General features: G+C 42.9%; 1 protein-coding gene across 2 annotated transcripts in view; it reads left to right on the forward strand.

Moving 5' to 3' along the window:
* The first annotated feature begins 11,404 nt into the window (after positions 1–11,404).
* The window catches only part of ZDHHC21 (zDHHC palmitoyltransferase 21), a 48,325-nt gene continuing 41,130 nt past the window's right edge, over positions 11,405–18,599 (forward strand). Inside the window, exons 1-3 of one of the 2 annotated variants that reach the window (XM_028711956.2) lie at positions 11,405–11,521; positions 16,866–16,977; positions 17,954–18,165. In XM_028711956.2, coding sequence (XP_028567789.2) covers positions 18,012–18,165 — 154 coding nt within the window. In that variant the 5' untranslated portion in view covers positions 11,405–11,521; positions 16,866–16,977; positions 17,954–18,011. The remainder of the gene's footprint in view (positions 11,522–16,865; positions 16,978–17,953; positions 18,166–18,599) is intronic. The other variant, XM_028711959.2, reaches the window with a different exon arrangement.

An 18,599-nucleotide genomic window follows, 5' to 3' on the forward strand; every position in this document is an offset into this window, starting at 1 on the left:
GTTTTTCTAACCTTTCATTACCAAAAAAATCCCATCCAGATCAAAGGGAATTTTCAGTACTGAGAACTTGACGGATTGGGCCCTAACTGTGAATATGCACCATTTAGAAAGGAGGTATAGAGAGGAAAACAGCAGCTGTAGTAATTGTTAATTAGATTAGTGCCTTAGCTTTTGGGGGTGAGTGTTTAATTAACCCAGCAATGATCAGCTGCATGTAATTAACACTGTGTTCTGTTATATCAAGGATGTGTTAATTGGATCTGATTTTCAGAGTCAACTTCCATATTCAGAGCAAGTTGAGCCCAGGTGCTAACGGAATATTGCTCCAAAAGAAAAAGGAAGGAAGAAAAAAAAAATTCGAGCCAGAGGACAGTGGTCTTGTATACACCCCAGGGACTGTTTAACTGTAGTCACATTTGAAACATAGACAGGGTAACTGTTTCTGCAAAGTTCCCTTTGCTTTTAATTTGTCATAGTGTTCTATTTTATTTTACAGGATTTTCAGAGCTATTCCTAATTGGGGGGGGGGAGGACAGTTTCCAATTATTGTAATGGTGCATCTTATACAGAGACTGTTAACTTTAAGACTTTTTAAATGAAGTTAATTGTCAGCCCCTAGAGTACACTTTTTCTCTGCTTTAGAATATCAGATTAATCACCACAAATACCTGCACAGTTTCAAAATGCCAGTAAAGTTTAATCAACACTGTGTTGCATGGGTTTTTATTTTTATTTTTGGTTGCTGATAGAAGAGGTTCAGTTGGAGACAACTGTAACACCTTGAAACTCTGAAGCCCTTCCCAGGAGCACAAAACCCTTTCAATGCCATTTAACTTTTATTGTAGCCATTGACACTGAAAGATCCATTGCTTGCAAGTTAATAAAAGTAGAATACTAATAATATAATTATTCAGGCCTTTTTTGTTACCAGCAACATATTAAAATTGACCATTTTGTCCATTATTAGATTTACCTGTTAATAGCTTCAAAGCATATACAATCTTGCTTTGTGAAAAAGTTGGTAACTATATGGTATTGCTTCTTTTAATGCATATATGTTAATAATTTAGGCTGCAGTCCTAGGAACTATTCGTCTAAATTCATGTGTATGTGACTCTAGTAACATGAGCAGCTAGTTGGCACCATGGATAAGTGTTCTAATAAACCTCTAATAAACCTTAGGACATATTCACATGTACAGATGTATCATTGCGTGTCTCATCACTTAATAGTTCTAAAGGGAAAGGGACCCCTGACCATTAGGTCCAGTCGTAACAGACTCTGGCGTTGCGGCGCTCATCTTGCTTTATTGGCCAAGGGAGCCAGCGTACAGCTTCCGGGTCATGGGGCCAGCATGACTAAGCTGCTTCTGGCGAACCAGAGCAGCGTGCAGAAACGTCGTTTACCTTCCCGCTGGAGTGGTACCTATTGATCTACTTGCACTTTGACATGCTTTTGAACTCCTAGGTTGGCAGGAGCAGGGACCAATCAATGGGAGCTCACCCCGTCATGGGGATTCGAACCGCCAACCTTCTGTTCAACAAGTCCTAGGCTCTGTGGTTTAACCCACAGCGCCACCTGTAAAATGGCAAACTTGCGTCTCATCCGAACCATTTCAGGTTACAGGTGAGTCTCACATATGACTGAATACCCTGCCATGCACAAGAAAAGTACCGGTAGTATGTCACGGGAAAAGACAAACTTCAACCCTTATCCTTAACATCTAATTTTCTGCGTACAAGGGTTCCTCAATATGTAGAACACCTTAACTGAAAAATACTGGTTAAGATAGCATGAGGTGGTTCTAGTTGTTGTTACAGATATTCAAGGAAGAACATAGTTGCTTGAGCTTGCTTTCCGTGATATTCTTTGAAAAGCCAGTATCCCTTGCTATCATTTCCACCTTACAGGATCGTTGTGAAGATAAAGATTTTAAAGCATATATTGTATGCACTATGTCGGTAGTAATATTAGTGCATCTTCTGAACAAAACCCAGTATTTTGTCACGAATATATAGGTAACAAAACAAACAAAACAAAACAAACACGAATATATAGGTAATAAAACAAACTAAAATTTAACCATCCTCTCAATGTATAAATTTATCCCAACATAATAGTTACCCACAGAATATTCTTATTCAACTGCCTAAATATTATTTCAATGCTGCTATACAGTGGTACCTCTGGTTACATACGCTTCAAGTTACAGACTCCGCTAACCCAGAAATATTACCTCGGGTTAAGAACTTTGCTTCAGGATGAGAACAGAAATCGTGCTCCGGCGGCGCGGCAGCAGCAGGAGGCCCCATTAGCTAAAGTGGTGCTTCAGGTTAAGAACAGGTTCAGGTTCAGTACGGAATTAAGTACTTAACCTGAGGTACCACTGTGTTCCAAATACACATGATTAGGATTGTAACCCAAAGCATGCGTCCAGTGTAATTTTGGGGGGGAATAGATGATGGATGTGCACAACTCTGCCTTGATGTGGAAAACCAACGTCATATTAGTTCTGTTTCATGCATATCATTTGAAAGTGGGAAAATGTCTCTGGCCTATCAGCAACAGAAAAGTTTGCTAAATGCATACGTTTGGAGTGAAAAGCTCATGTGGTGGTATGCAGATTAAAGCATGGCACGAAAAAAGGTGGAGATTCTGGTTTACAGATCATGCCTTAAATCCATTGGAAGGACCAAAACTTGCATTAACATTGCAAAATATCCTTCTGGTGTAGGAGGCTTATAGAACAAAGTGCCATCCCTTCTCTTGCAGGCTGCCTCCATAAGAGAGCATCAGCTGCCGCTACACATGGCATGATTTTAGCATGCTGATTTAATATTTACAGAGTGCCAATAAAATTTTTATGACGACAGCTGGTGGTTCCTGTGGTAATTTATAAACAACAACATAACACAGACATCAGGGAACTCCCAAGGAAGGTTCTGCATGGCTGTACAATATTTAGGAATATCAGACACAAGGTTGTTTCTCCAAACACTGAAAGGGTTTTTGTTTGTTTTTTCCCCTCCTTTGCTTTGCAGGTTTTTAAGGATCGTTGCAGAATGCATTGCTGAAAGACTTTCTGCAGCTGAACTGCACAGGTCAAACTTAAGTTTGTAGCACTCAAAAGTCGTAATACCTAGATGCTTTCTCTCTCGAGGGCTGAAACAGCAGATGTGTTTTAAGAAACAACCTTGTCTGTTGACTTACAGAATACAGAGTCTGTATTCCTCCTATACTGTACCAGATTTTCACAGACCTGTTTCTGTGGACCTGATATGCCTGCAATTTCACTGTGGTTGGACATTGCCGGATTTATGTATAAGCTAAACAAGCTATAGCTTAGGGCCCCACTCTCTTGGGGGCCCCCAGAAACTTAAAGGAGAAAAAAACTGGGTGTACATTTCCAAAATATAATATAAAAATAAAATAAAACAGAACAGAACTTACATTCAGCAATAGTGTTTTGTGTTGTGTAGGCTCCTATGATGTAAGTAATGGGCCCCGCCTGCTAGCTTGCTCCCTAAATATCACATATAAAGGGCCCCATTACCTTCAGTAGCTAAGGGCCTCATCAAACCTAAATCCAGCCCTGTGGTTAGAAGACCTATTAAACCTTCCAGACAACTTAATTCCTTTCCAGGAGAAGCAGAATTTCTCAGCGCTCCAACTGGTAAACCCAGTTGGGACCGAGTCTTGCTCCAGCAAGGGTCAATGTCACAAGTCCTTTCCTTTCTCAAGCCCTTTTTAAAATCAGCAGAATAAACGTTTTATTCTGTTGTATTTCAGCTCTCCCCCCCATTTGGAGGCCCCATTTATGATGCTGGGGTGCATGGCACCTACAATTAACACCACATCACCCCCCACTGCCATCCCCCAAGCAGCATGGTTATTAGAGGGGACAAAGTTGTCACTTCATGTAACTAGCGCCAGGGAAGTGTGTGGAAAGCAAGGTTAAATCCTCTCATTCACAAAGAGAGGCTCATAGTCTGTCTAACCTTTCTGGTTCCTGCTTTGTACTGAAGACCACCAGACTCAACAAGATTGCAAACAGCCTGGGCATGAAGCATCTCATTCTTCTTATTCTTATTCTTATTCTTATTCTTCTTATTATTACTTTGAACACCTAAGACTGCCATATCATTTAAAAGCATTATTCTACTATTTTTAAAAGCCAGCTTCATATTTCACATTTTGTGAGAAAAACCTTTTTCTCCACAGCCATTGCAATACAGAATTCCTTCTGAAGTTGTAGCTTTTCCAGAAATCACAGTCACGACGGAGGTAGTGATAATAATAAAAAATTATTATTTGTACCCCATCCATCTCATTGGGTTGTCCCAGCCACTCTGAGCTGCTTCCAACAAATATAAAAGCATAATAAAACATCAAACATGTTTGATGTTTTATTATGCTGCCTTCAGATGTCTTCTCAAAGTTGCTTTTATCTCCTTGACATCTGATGGGAGGGCATTCCACAGGGAGGGTGCCACTACCAAGAAGGCCCTCTGCCTGGTTCCCTGCAACCTCACTTCTCACAGTTAAGGAACCAGCAGAAGGCCCTCAGAGCTGGACCTCAGTGTCCAAGCTGAACAATGAGGATGGAGACGCTCCTTCAGGGATACAGGGCCAAAGCCGTTTAGGGCTTTCAAGGTCAGCACCAACACTTTGAATTGTGCTTGGAAACATACTGGGAGCCAGTGTAGGTCTTTCAGGACCGGTGTTATACTGTCCCAGCAGCTGCTTCCAGGCACCACTCTAGCTGTGACATTCTGGATGAGTCGTAGTTTCCCAGTCACCTTCAATGGTAGCCCCACGTAAAGCGCATTGCAGTAGTCCAAGTGGGAGATAACCAGGGCATGCACGACTCTGGTGAGACAGTGCACAGGCAGGGAGCCACAGAGAGGTTGTTTTCAGGAGCAGCATGTGACAAACGTAACATGCGCACTATTCTCTATGAGCATAGAAGAGTTGCACCATAAGTGGAGTAACACCCAATCAGTTGGGCGGGGTACACCTATTACTATTATTATTACTGCTTTACCTGTAGGTTTATAAATCATTTAATGTGTCAATACAAATGGAGGTCGTTAATAGTGCAATTGTTGTATAAGGAATTGCTATTTAGACTGGAGTGTAATTGAAATTAATAAAATTTTGGAATGCAGAAATAAAGTAAATCATCAAACCATCTATTCTAGCATGCAGGGGGGCACCTAAATTATATAATTTGGCATCTGAATGATTGGTACTGTATTAATAATTGTACTGTATTACAGTTTGGCATTGTTATAATGCGGCTATTATTGTAATTGAAAACTTGTTGTTGTTGTTGTTGTTGTTGTTGTTGTTGTTGTTGTTGTTGTTATAATGCGGCTATTATTGTAACTGAAAACATGTTGTTGTTGTTGTCCTGCAGGATCAGACTAACCCGATGCTCCAAGCAGCAGGAGCAAAAACAAAACCATTCCCTTTGCTTCCGCGTTTTAGCCTAGCTGGCGAAGAGGGCGAGTTTACTTCTACTCGCGCCCGACTTCCGTCACAAGCCGCAAGAGGGCGCTGTGCAACCAACCGTCGCTATGGAGACAGGGTCGCCGCGATCCTCTCTCTGGATAGCCGGATGTTCTGCAAGCCCGGAGCGCATGTGTAGTTTGCCGTTGTGGGTTTCGAGAGAACTGGGTTGCCCATTAAGAGGAGGCGGTCTAGGGGCTGGGAGTGGACCCTGGCTGCTCCCATGGGCGTAGCCAAAAGGGGGGGGCAGCTGCCCCTCCTAAATACTCAAAAATTATTTAAAAACATTAAAAAGACTCAATTAACTGCTGTTCTGCCCCCTCTCCAGCAGAAGCCTGCCCCCCGCCCACAATGTCCTCTTTGGGGGAGATATTTACCGGTGATCTCCCCCCAAAAAGCTCAACAACTCCCCCCACCCCCCAAAAAATACTGGGCTGTGGGGGAGGGAGGTGAAGGGCATAGCTGTCAACTTTTCCCTTTTCTTGCGAGGAATCCTATTCGGAAAAAGGGAATTTCCCTTTAAAAAGGGGAAACGTTGACAGCTATGGTGAAGGGATTAATTGAAATTGTTAAAGATTGGTACAATATTTAAGAAATTTAATTTTTTGTAAAGATTCTATAAGGAAAACAGAAAGCAGCAAGAAATATCAAGTAAATGTATCGGAGAGGAGATCAGTGTAAATGAAAACATGAGACTTGCGGTTTTGTTACATATGATTTTATTTGGGAGTTGTCTGCTTATTTTGGAGTTGTTTGTTGTAAAGCATGTATATTATGTGAATAAAATAAAATAAAAATGTTATAAAAAATAAAATAAAGAAATGGAAATGGAAAAAAAATAAATCCTGGTTAGATTTGCTGAGCTGGAAGGGAGCCCGGGAGTCATCTAGTCCAACCCCCTGCAGTGCAGGCAACTTTCACCGAACATAGGGCTCAAATGACCCTGAGATTAAGAGTCTCATGCTCTACCAACTGGGCTATCCCAGGCTTGTTCCTAAGATAATACAAGACTCTTCATCGTTGTTGTTGTTTTACTGCACAATGCCATCCCTCTGGAAGTTTACACAGAGCAACTTAGGCAGAGGTGGGATGGGCATCTGTCCTGGATGCTTTAGCTGAAATTCCTGCATTGCAGGGGGTTGAACTAGATAACTCTCATGGTCCCTTCCAACTCTACCATTCTATGATTTCCAAATTATTGGCCAGCCATATCTTACAAGCCTTATTGCACCCCTTACGTTTCATAATAAAAGTAGTTAAAGTAGCAGTCTGAGTTATGCTTGCCTGGGTGTAAGTCCCATTGAATTCACTAGGACTTACTTTTGAGTAGACACAGTTTAGATTGCACTGCATAGTTGCCTTCCGATTACAGCCTCCCAGGTTCTACCTTTTCAGAGCTGTATTGTCGTTCAGGATACACAGAATGTGTGACTCCAGTAAATGGTGAAGCAGATATTACCAGGATCTGCCACTATACAGTACATTAAAAAGCCCCAACCATTGCTTATTCTGCGTTTCGTTATGCATTGCATGTGAAGTGAATGTGAGATTTGAAATTGTTCTAGTTTATTTCCAAACTTGAGTCTAATCCTACTAAAAGCATGTGTATTACAGCACTCACAATTTATCCAATAAGTCCTTTTTTTATTTTTACCAAATACATATCACAGTGCATGGTGATAATCTTTAAACTACCCATTTCATCTATTACAATTTAGGATCTGCTTAGGACTTTTGCTGGAGGGCAGAAGTCAGACTAATTTAGAGTGGGCATCGTGCCACTCAGACAGATGGGGGGTGACTTTCCATAGCCAAGAGATTGTGTATGTGCATCAGTTATGGGTGCTCAAGGCATTATTCCCAGCTGGGAGCAGCGAAACTGCTGTCCATTCTGAGCTGCTTATGACGACCAGCCATCGCTGATTTGTCTCAGGCCAGAATTCTCTTAAAATATTTCTGTTTCATAGCCACATAAGGGGAATTTGCTGGACTTGAATAATGTGTTGGCAAATTGTAGCTGACCTTATATTTGGCATTTTTTTTTGTCAGAAAATAACTTTGCAGATGTGATACATGGGATACCCAACTTATTTGCATATTTCTGTGAAGGTAAAGGTAAAGGTACCCCTGCCCGTACAGGCCAGTCTTGCCAGACTCTGGGGTTGTGCGCCCATCTCACTCAAGAAGCCGGGGGCCAGCGCTGTCCGCAGACACTTCCGGGTCACGTGGCCAGCGTGACATCGCTGCTCTGGCAAGCCAGAACCGCACACGGAAACGCCGTTTACCTTCCCGCTAGAAAGCGGTCCCTATTTATCTACTCGCACCCGGAGGTGCTTTCGAACTGCTAGGTTGGCAGGCGCTGTGACCAAACAACGGGAGTGCACCCCGCTGCAGGGATTCGAAACACCGACCTTTCGATCGGCAAGTCCTAGGCGCTGAGGCTTTTACCCACAGCGCCACCTGCGTCCCTATATTTCTGTTAGGACTCCCCCAAATATTTTGTGATCCGCAAAATGGATGGCAAGGATGCCCACTGGAAAGAACGAGAGCCAGCTGAATGCTCGTAGGAAATAATGGGAGCTACAAATTCTAATTGGCACAACTGGGTTCCAATAAAATAAAATAAAGCTACAAATAAAGCAAGGAATAGATTCTTAGAAGGAACACATCAATACAGCCTCTAGAATTGGAATGATGGTACCTGGAACTGGGGTGGTCCTCACTCCACTCCAGTTCCTCAAGGTCTGTCCTTGCTAATACCAATTAGTGCTCACTATCAATCCACAGAGCCTAGGGCTTGCCAATCAGAAGGTTGGTGGTTCGAATCCCTGTGACAGGGTGAGCTCCTGTTGCTCGGTCCCAGCTCCTGCCCACCTAGCAGTTTGAAAGCACGTCAAAGTGCAAGTAGATAAATAGGTACTACTCCAGCGGGAAGGTAAACGGCGTTTCCGTGTGCTGCTCTGGTTTGCAAGAAGCGGCTTAGACATGGCCCAGAAGCTGTACACTAGCTCCCTTGGCCAGTAAAGCGAGATGAGCGCCACTATCCCAGAGTCATCCATGACTGGACCTAATGGTACCTTTACCTTTTTCAATGTGATGAATGATATGTTCCATTCCTGTGGCCCACTCCATCCCTTCTAAATATTATTTGTTTTATTCGTAGGTTGTTCTTTTATTTCAGTCATATGCAATTGGCATTCACAGCTCTCAGGAACTTCCCATTGATTCCAATGGGGTATTCTGATAATTTCTGAGTCTCTAGTTGGAAACATATTCCGGATTACTTATCACAAGCGAATTGCCCCTTAAAATAACATTCTGTACTCTGCACCCCTGCCATTCTTCCAGTGTCCATTTATATGAAAGAAGTGGGACTGTAATTTCTACTAGGGAGGATATTTACTCCAGAGTAATATGACCTACAATAGGCATGATCTTCCAGTATCTTCTCACACCCTGTTGCACTCCTGACCAGTGTGGTCCAAATACTTCCCTCCTCCTCAAAATACATGTTTATTCCTCCTAAACATATTTACTCAGAGGTCCCGCTGCAGGAGTGCCAGCTTGGCCCCACGACCGTGGGTGCCTGAGTAATGGGTGCCATGCAGCATGCATGAAACTAGCACCGAAATTTGTGGGTGCCCAGCCACTTCATGAGGAATTTTGTGGGTGCTCAGGAACCCAGGGAGCCGGCCCCTATATCCCGCAGAGTTCAGCAGTACTTATTTCCAGTGCTTTTTTTTTCTTTTTAAAAAAATGTTTAGGGGTACTCTCATTTTCACTCAAGAAAATTGCCATTTTATAGTTCAAATTGGGAAAAATAAATACAGCAAATGGACAAAAGCACAAAGATTCACAAAATGTTTAGGTGTATGTGTACCCCTGTGTCACCCCAGAAAAAAAGCACAGCTTATTTCCTAAAAAGCTTGTTTAGGATTGCACCCAGAAACCCACACTGGTGGCTGCAAGCATGGAACCAGCTGACACTGTAACTCCGAATTTGTGCAATTGTAACACCACGAAACAATAAGAGGCATGTACAATGGACCTTTAAGCAAATGTTCCCAGGCATGACACTAATGTGAGAAGTTAGCATTGGCTCACTTAAAAAACACCCAACTATTTTGGAGCAGTTTCAGGGCCGGATTTTGGTTTGATGAGGCCCTAAGCTACTGAAGGTAATGGGGCCCTTGATATGTCCAGCTGTCCTTTGTCAACAACAAATTGTCCCTGTTTTTTTGTGTTTAATATATGCTGTATGGTAATTTATGGACCTAATAGGTATCTATGCCTGTTGTCTTTGTCCATGGAGTTTTCTTGGCAGGGATACTGGTGTGGCTTGTCCGGATGTATGGAAGTGAGAGCTGGACCATAAAGAAGGCTGATTGCCGAAGAATTGATGCTTTTGAATTATGGTGCTGGAGGAGACTCTTGAGAGTCCCATGGACTGCAAGAAGATCAAACCTATCCATTCTGAAGGAAATCAGCCCTGAGTGCTCACTGGAAGGACAGATCGTGAAGTTGAGGTTCCAATACTTTGGCCACCTCATGAGAAGAGAAGACTCCCTGGAAAAGACCCTGATGTTGGGAAAGATTGAGGGCACAGGGAGAAGGGGACGACAGAGGAGGAGATGGTTGGACAGTGTTCTCGAAGCTACCAGTATGAGTTTGACTAAACTGCGGGAGGCAGTGGAAGACAGGAGTGCCTGGCGTGCTCTGGTACATGGGGTCACAAAGAGTCGAACACGACTAAGCGACTAAACAATAGGTATCTAAAGCCATTTGCACGTAACAAATAGGAGCCTACACAACACAAAACACTGTTGCTGTATGTAGGTTTTATTTTATTTGTTTTTTATCCTATATTTGGGCAATGTACATCCAGTTTTTTTCTCTTTAAATTTTTTGGGGGCTCCCAAGAGAGAGGGGCCATAAGCTATAGCTTGTTTAGCTTATACGTAAATCCTGCACTGATTGCACCCAGAAACTCACGCAGGTGGCTGCACCCACCTGACACTGTAACTCCAAATTCACTGTAATTCAGCCTGCAAATGTAACACCACGAGAGAGTAAGAGGCATGTAACTACAAAGGGTGCTTTAAACAAATGTTCCCAGGCATGACACTAACCTAAGAAGTTAGCATTGGCTCACACTAGACAAGAGTTTCAAAAAGCATGGGGGAAATGCAGAGAATATTTCACAAGACAGTGCCCTAAAATACATACCTGGACTTGTTTCGATTAATGTCTGCAGGAGACTTTGTGGATATTTAAGTTATAATTAGAAAAATCTTAATAATTATTCATAAAGGAAACAGTTTATAAGAAGTAAATAAGGAGGTCAGATACAGGATAAAAGAAGTCTTTTATTTCGTTGTTTGTATTGTTGTATGTTATGCTCAATGTATGTTATGTTCACGTTTAATGAGGGTGGGTTGTGTATTGGGGGGGCTATGTTATGTTGCAAATAAAATTCCAATAAAAATATTTTTTTAAAAAAAAGAGAGAGAGAGAAGTTAGCATTGGATCGCTTAAAAAACACCCAACTATTTTGGAGCAGTTTGGATCAGCAACCGAAGCGCGCCGAGTCTGTTTGCAGGCGACGTCTCCCAGGTTTGCTCACAAGCAAGTCCCACCGGGGCGCTTAATGCTCCCAAGGAAGTTTGCGCTGGGTTATTATGATGAGAGCTTCTTCTGCTCTGCTCTCCTGGGACACAGCAATTCCTCCACTTCCGTAGCTCCAGGCTTGCTCAAAGACTTCCAGCTCTGGGCCAGGGAGAAGCGAGCCCTCCGCCCGCGCTCCCGTTGCTAGGATGCCTGCAAAAGCGCCAGGAAGTCGCTTTGACAGCGAAGGAGGCGAAGGGCGGGAAGCGCGCCGTGTCCTTCCTCCGACTGAGAGAGCATTTTTTTTTTTTGCTTCCCCCTCGGTGCGCGTGCGCAGAGCAGCAGCCGGAAGCCGGAGTACGGCCGAGTGCATGGGGTACATGAGGGTCGGCGGAGCTTCCCACCGGTGAGTGGATGGAAGGGGAGCGACGCCAGGGGCCGCAAGGGGGCGCTGTGGGCAGGGATGCTCCGGACACCCCTGCACTTGTGGGCAAGGGGAGGCAAAACTGGGAGGTGGTGGGAGGGAGGGAAGTGGGGAAGGGGAGGGGAGGGGAGGGTGGTGTGGGGCCGGGTTCTCCCTCTCCCTCTCCTTCTCCCTGTCCCTCTCCTTCTTCTTTCTCTCCTCCCTCTCCCTCTCCTCTCCTTCTCCTTGTACCTCTCCTTCCTCTTCCTCTTCCTCTTCCTCTTCCTCTCCCTCTCCTCCTTCTTCCTCTCCCTCTCCTTCTCCTTCTTCCTCTCCTTCACATCTGGGCAAGGAGAAGTCTCGCTTTCCTCCACCACCAGGGCCATCTGCAAGCCCAGTGTCCCTCACCACCACCTCATGGTCCAAAGAACCATCAAACATGAACCCTTCTTCCCAAGCTTGGAGCTGGGAAGGGGTTGAGGAACACACACCCTTTTGACACTTCCATGGAGCTTGTTGGCTTGCAGTTGAGGAGATCGGCCAGGCAAGGACCTATAAAGCCCGCTTGAAGGGGTTACACTGCCTCTGAAGGAGCGGGCACGTAGCTTGAGGGTGCTTCTGGGTCATCGCTGTCCCTTGACACTCAGGTGGCCTCGGTGGTGTGGAGTGCCTTCAATCAGCTTCGGCTGGTGGTTCAGCCTAGCCACCAGGTTAGATTACTGCAACACATTATTTGTGGGGCTGTCTGTGAAGACAGCTGGGAAACTTAAGCTGGTGCAGAATTTGTGGTGGTGGTTGGCCAACCAGTTTGGCCAATACCTTTCAATTACATCTGCGATGTGTAGGGCTGGTGCTAGGAAGCTGCCATCTCATCATGGGCGTAGCCAAGGGGGTGGGGCCTAGATCCACAAATATTATTGAAAAGCATTGCAAGTGCTCAGTTATCTGAGGTTCTGCCTCCCTCTTTGGCTGCTCCCCACTAACAAAAATCCTGGCTACACCCATTCATCTCATAACTCCAAAAATGCATTGCCTGAGTTGGGCATTACAGTTTGGGAGATGAATGGTGGTGGCTGCCCAACTTGCACACAAAGGCACTGCCAATGCCTAGTAAGCATGTTCATGGAGAGGGAATAACTGGCAGCACCAATACCAGGGCGGACATCCTAGTGACTGGAAGCACCAGTGGCTAGTAGGGTCGGAGGTTGCAGTGCTGAGTGAATGAAGCAATCACCTGGGGCAGTTAAAAGGCAGTAATTATTGAATTGTTAGATTTTTTTTAAAGTAACCAAATTTATATACCAATTACTCAAACGAAAGGCTTTTGTCACAGTGGGTCAGTGCGTCTGGAAGGTTGGTGGTTCAAGCCCACCCAGGGACAGTTCTGGGCAGGATTCCTGTATTGGATTCGATGATCCTTGGGATCCTTTCAAATTTTACAACTCTATAACTCTAAGTGACTTAATTTGAAATATTAATTTAAGATACTGAAAAAGAAAACACAGGTTATACATAGTGTGCTGTATAAGTTAAGTTATATTAAAAATAAAGATTTTTACCAAAATCACAGGTTGAAAATTGCATGCTAAAATTACATGCCTGGGAAAGCTTGCTGAAACAAAGGTGTCTCCAAGTTCTACTTCTTCAGGTGAATTGTGTAGTCATTTGGTGCCTGCGGTCTGTCCCTTGTATGTAACTCATTCCTTGAAGAGCTCACATTTATCACAGTTGATTCATAATCCACGTTCCTTCAGCCTCTTGAAAACATGTTCCAGATTCTTCATATGATCCTCATCACTAGGTGATGTCATCCAGATTGTATCTGTAACTGGTCATAGTATCAATGTTTACCAAATTGTGATTGAAGGTGCTGCTCCAAATACCAATTGGTTACACTGGAACAAACCCTTTTCAGTGTTGATGGTGGTCAGAAACAACTCCTCTTCTTCTTCTTCCAGTTGGAGACAAACCTGTGCCATATTTGGTTTACTAAACTCCTTTCCTTCAGATAACAGTAAGAAAATATCCTCAGTTTGAATCAGGGAGCCATTTTCCACCCTTAGCAGTGGGTTAATGATCTCCATGAAGTCACCGCAGACCTGTTTCAGCTCATATTTTTTTGCCCATAATTAGATCATAAAGTTCAAGCTACCCATTGAACTAATGGCTATGAATTACTGGTTTGTGGCTGTGAAGTGCCTGGATGCCAATATAAATCTTAAGTGATTGTTATATTACCTGGCAGAAAATTATTAGAAAATACACCTAGTTTTAATAGTTATTTCTACCTTATTTCTACCACAGTTGTGCTCCATGTGTAAGCATGTACCAACTGATGTAGTAGGTCTGATGGGAATAATTTTTATTGGCTGTGTGAAAGCATGTTCTTTAGTTTTGGAGTTGGCTGAGATTAGCAATATTTAATATAGGTAGTACAATTAAAGCTGTGAAATGCCTGCTAAATGTTTGTGTGGCACGCTGGGATTAGCTTTTTAAAAATAGATTATTTGTTTAATTAAATTATTTACAAATGGGTATTTGTGCTAAAAGGGCTGGTTTACAGCAGGGTCACTTTGGAAACATGCATACACCAAAGAAAAAGTTAACAGCACCCTGAAGTTCCCTTGGTTTGATTGCACATAAACTTGTTGAATTCATTTGTTTTTAAATTAATGTGTTAATGGCCTCAAAGGCATTTTACAGATGTACCACAAAAATGGCTAAGAATAATTTCAAAAACAGGTTTTTTTTAAAAAAAAACAACAATGCTAAAAGCAAATAACTAAAGACAGGTTTAAAAACACTACAAAATTAACACCTAAGGCAGCTGGAGAAGCTTGTTGAAACAAAAATGTATCCGACTGTGGCCAGAAACTACAGATAACCAAGTATTCCTCCTGTATAGCACTTTGACAGCAGTATAGCAGTCTTTCCTCTGTAATGCTTGCATTTTTCTTGATTCTGTGGCGCTTGGTTTCACAACTCATGCTCTTTTTATTACGATAATTATTTGTCGGCTTAATCACTCTTGCTGTCACTAGGAGGCTAATTGGCAGAGTTCTGCTGATAGACAACTTGCAGCGTGTTCCCAGCCATGCTTACTTTGAATTCAGTGGTATTTCCTTTCCTGTTTAGGATCGTCACAGCCGTACAGGAGCCTACCTGAGTGTGCCTTGGGGTGGAAAACCTGTGGGTGTCCAGATGCTGTTGTACTACAACTCCCATCATGCTTGGCCATTGGCCATGCTGGTTGAGTGTCGATGGGAGTTGGAGTCCAGCAATATTTGGACAGCCACAGATTTCCCATCCCTGGTATGCCTAGCTGTTATGCTGTTCCTTCCAGTGATTAATGGCAAAACTGCAATAATGCACCCAAGGACAGCTGTGGGCAAGATTCCCTCATTATGGGGGATTGGACTAGATTTCTCTCAGGGTCCCTTCCAACTCTACAGTTCTATGATTCTATGGTAGTAAAAATAAGAACCGAAGAAGCAGTGATGCTGGCCTTTCCCACAACCCCCCTAGCAACATCATTGCCATCTTACCCAAATGTAAGCAACTGCACTTAACATGTGGAGCACCTTTGTAAAGAAAACTTTTTTAACTATGGCGAAAAAGAAAACACCTGTGCCAATTTTCTGATATGGCAGATATCATAAGGGATGCAAAATCTGTTAATCTGAGCAACAACACAATATGCTAAAACAGCACCTATCGTTGCACATGTTGATGAAATTCTCAGCACTTATGGCACTGTACAGGAAAATGTGTCGGGCAACCTGCTCTGTGTTTGGTTTCCTGTGCTTGATGGAGCTCACAGAATAAAAGGGGTCGCAACGGCTATTTAAAGCTAGTTGCGATGCGATGTAGAAGATTAAGAAAGGCTGTTCATGCAATCTGTGATATTCAAGGGAGAGAGGAATTTAGGTGGAGTTCAGTGGCAGTGTGTAGGTGTAGCAGAAGAAATGCGGTTTGACTTGTAGTAGTAGTAATAATAATAATGTATTACCTTGCCCATCTGGTGTAGGACTTTAAATATGACTACCTGAATTCTTAATTGGATGCAGGTGCAGAATTTATATAGGAGAAGTTTGGGGTTGCTTGAGAGAGATTTGAAACACATTTGGTTGGTCTATACTTATGGTTTGGAGGCAAAGTGTGAAATTAGGAGTAGAGTAAAGCCACCGCTTAGATACACGTCTGTTTTGTTTAAAGTTTTTGATCATGTACAGCCTGTTCCTAAACAAGTTGATCTGAACCTGTGGGAGTTTGATTCTATGTCACGATCAGATCATTTACACTGGCGGTAGTCTCCACAGGGATGATGGATCTATGAGTATTTGGCTGATGGAATCCGAGGGATTTTTTTTTAGTTTCCTTGCCATGTTCTCTGTTTGGCAGAGCAAGTACTTCTGTTGCAAACCTAGTCCAGGAACGTTCATGTTTGCCTTGACTTGAATGCCTCCGTTTCTATAGCTCAGTCAAGGGAGATGTTGAGAACACCTGTTAGTCTGGTTTAGTAGAGCATAAGACTCTTAATCTTTGTGTCATAGGTTTGAGCCCCATGTTGAGCAAAAAAGATTCCTGCACTGGACTAGTTCACCCTTGTGGTTCTTTCCAACTCTACAGTTCTATGATTCTCTGACCAGAGGATGTGGATGAGTTGCTTAGAGAGGCGGCGCAGCAATAACACACCGTATTTTTCACTCTATAAGACGCACCAGACCATAAGACGCACCTAGTTTTTGGAGGAGGAAAACAAGAAAAAATATATTCTGAATTTCAGAAACCAGAACAACAAGAGGGATCGCTGCGCAGCGAAAGCAGTGATCCCTCTTGCTGTTCTGGCTTCTGGGATAGCTGTGCAGCCTGCATTCGCTCCATAAGACGCACACACATTTCCCCTTACTTTTTAGGAGGGAAAAAGTGAGTTTTATAGAGCAAAATATAAGGTATCTTGCAGACCCTTTCCTGGCACGGCTGATACCAGGATGTGGATGTGGTTAATGCCTCTTTGCAAGAGGACGTAATTCTGGCCAGCTTGGAAAAGCTGTTTGTGATAAGATTCCTAAGGAAACCTATACCAGGACACCCCCCCCCCCAGCTATAACAAGCCCTGGCCAGTTGCAAATATCTTGTTCTAAGGCAAAGTGATCAAGTAGATGGTGGCTGTGCAACTTTCATCTTTTAAAAATAAAATAAAATTGATCTGTTCTATAGGAATGTTTCTCCGTTATTTTTCTTAGGGAAATATTTGTAGAGAATGCTTTATGTCACACAAAGCCCCCATCACTAGTTGGTAGTAGAAACAGGATAATAAATCACCTAACTCTCTTTCTTTTTTAAGTCTGATTTCAGGTGAAGTTGCAGAAGTGATGAGTCAGTGACTGGAATCAGTAATGGGCTTCATGAGAGCCAACAAACTGAAGCTTAATCCTGATAAGGCACAGGTTTTGTAGGTACGTAATATAGCTACGTGGGTGGCGCTGTGGGTTAAACCACAGAGCCTAGGACTTGCCTATCAGAAGGTCGGCGGTTCGAATCCCTGCGACGGAGTGAGCTCCTGTTGTTCGGTCCCTGCTCCTGCCAACCTAGCAGTTCGAAAGCACGTCAAAGTGCAAGTAGATAAATAGGTACCACTCCAGCGGGAAGGTAAACGGCGTTTCTGTGTGCTGCTCTGGTTCGTCAGAAGCGACTTAGTCATGCTGGCCACATGACCCGGAAGCTGTATGCTGGCTCCCTTGGCCAATAAAGCGAGATGAGCACCGCAACCCCAGAGTCAGTCACGACTGGACCTAATGGTCAGGGGTCCCTTTACCTTTAATATAGCTACCCTTCCCAGGTAGAATTGCCTGGCACCTATGTTCCTCTCTTATCAGCACCAAGCAAAAAACCTTATTATTATAATTTTCCCCCAACTTTTAGCTGTTGCCCTCTTTTTTTTAAAAAAAGAAGATACTGTTTTATTGTTTATTTTAATGACGATGCTTTTCTTAGTGTGTTTTACTGTCATCTGTTTTGTAAACCACTCCAGGGACTATGTGCTGAATGCAAAGCCCCTAAAAATAAATAAGTAAAAATAATGATAAGCAATGTTTGTCCAAAAGTAATTACTTTTGTGTTTCATGTGACTTGGTTACCCAAGAAAGTGTTTATAGGATTTCAAACTTAGTGGACGACAAGAAATGGAAGACTGGAAGCCTGTCTGGCTAAAGATTATTCAGTGATGTGTGGAATCCTATTTGATTTCCTAGTGTGAACCATGTAGTGGCATCTCTTTCATGAAAGGGCAGCTTACTTGGCTTAACTTCTTTTTCACCTACAGCTGAAGGATGCTTCCTTCATGCGCGGTGCCATTCATTTGTGTGTTACTGACACAGCTTGGGAACTTTCATAAAATTGTTAAACTAATTAATGTTTTTTTCCCCTCCTTAGGTTTAGTCCCCCCCCCCCCCCTTTCTGTGTGGAGCAAGCTGCCTTCAGATTATGTACAATGGGACTACGGATTCACTTTGTTGTTGATCCTCAGGGCTGGTTCTGTATGGGCCTGATTATCTTTGTTTGGCTTTTCAACACGCTCTTCATTCCAAAAATTATCCTCTTTCCACACTATGAAGAGGAGCATATATCACTGGTTACACTACTGTGTAAGTCACATTTCTCGCTATTTCTTTTATTTCACTCAGACTGAGTGTGCCACTGCAGTCAGTTAAAAACTTTTAATTATTATCTGTTTGACTAATTGGGTAATTAGTTAAAAGCCAATCAAATGGACATATTACAGCAGTTAAATATATTGTATGCAGCTTTTTGCTTTTTTTTGAGGCTTCTGAAGGAAAGAGTCGATTTCTTTTAATAACATGATTAAAGGAATAAGAAAAGTTCCCAATAACTGCAGGGGGGGATGGTGATCATAGCAGTATTTTCATTGACTTTCATAAACAAATCCACAGTTATTGTAACTGTGTTCAGGTAAGCCAATTTGATACTTCCATAGTTTTTTTCCAATATGTTCTGCATCAACTTTGTGCACTGGCTATATTCTCAAGACAGGAGGCATAGAAACCGGTTTAACAGATTG

Source organism: Podarcis muralis, chromosome 17 (assembly GCF_964188315.1).
Source record: "Podarcis muralis chromosome 17, rPodMur119.hap1.1, whole genome shotgun sequence".
Taxonomy (NCBI): Eukaryota; Metazoa; Chordata; class Lepidosauria; order Squamata; family Lacertidae; genus Podarcis; species Podarcis muralis.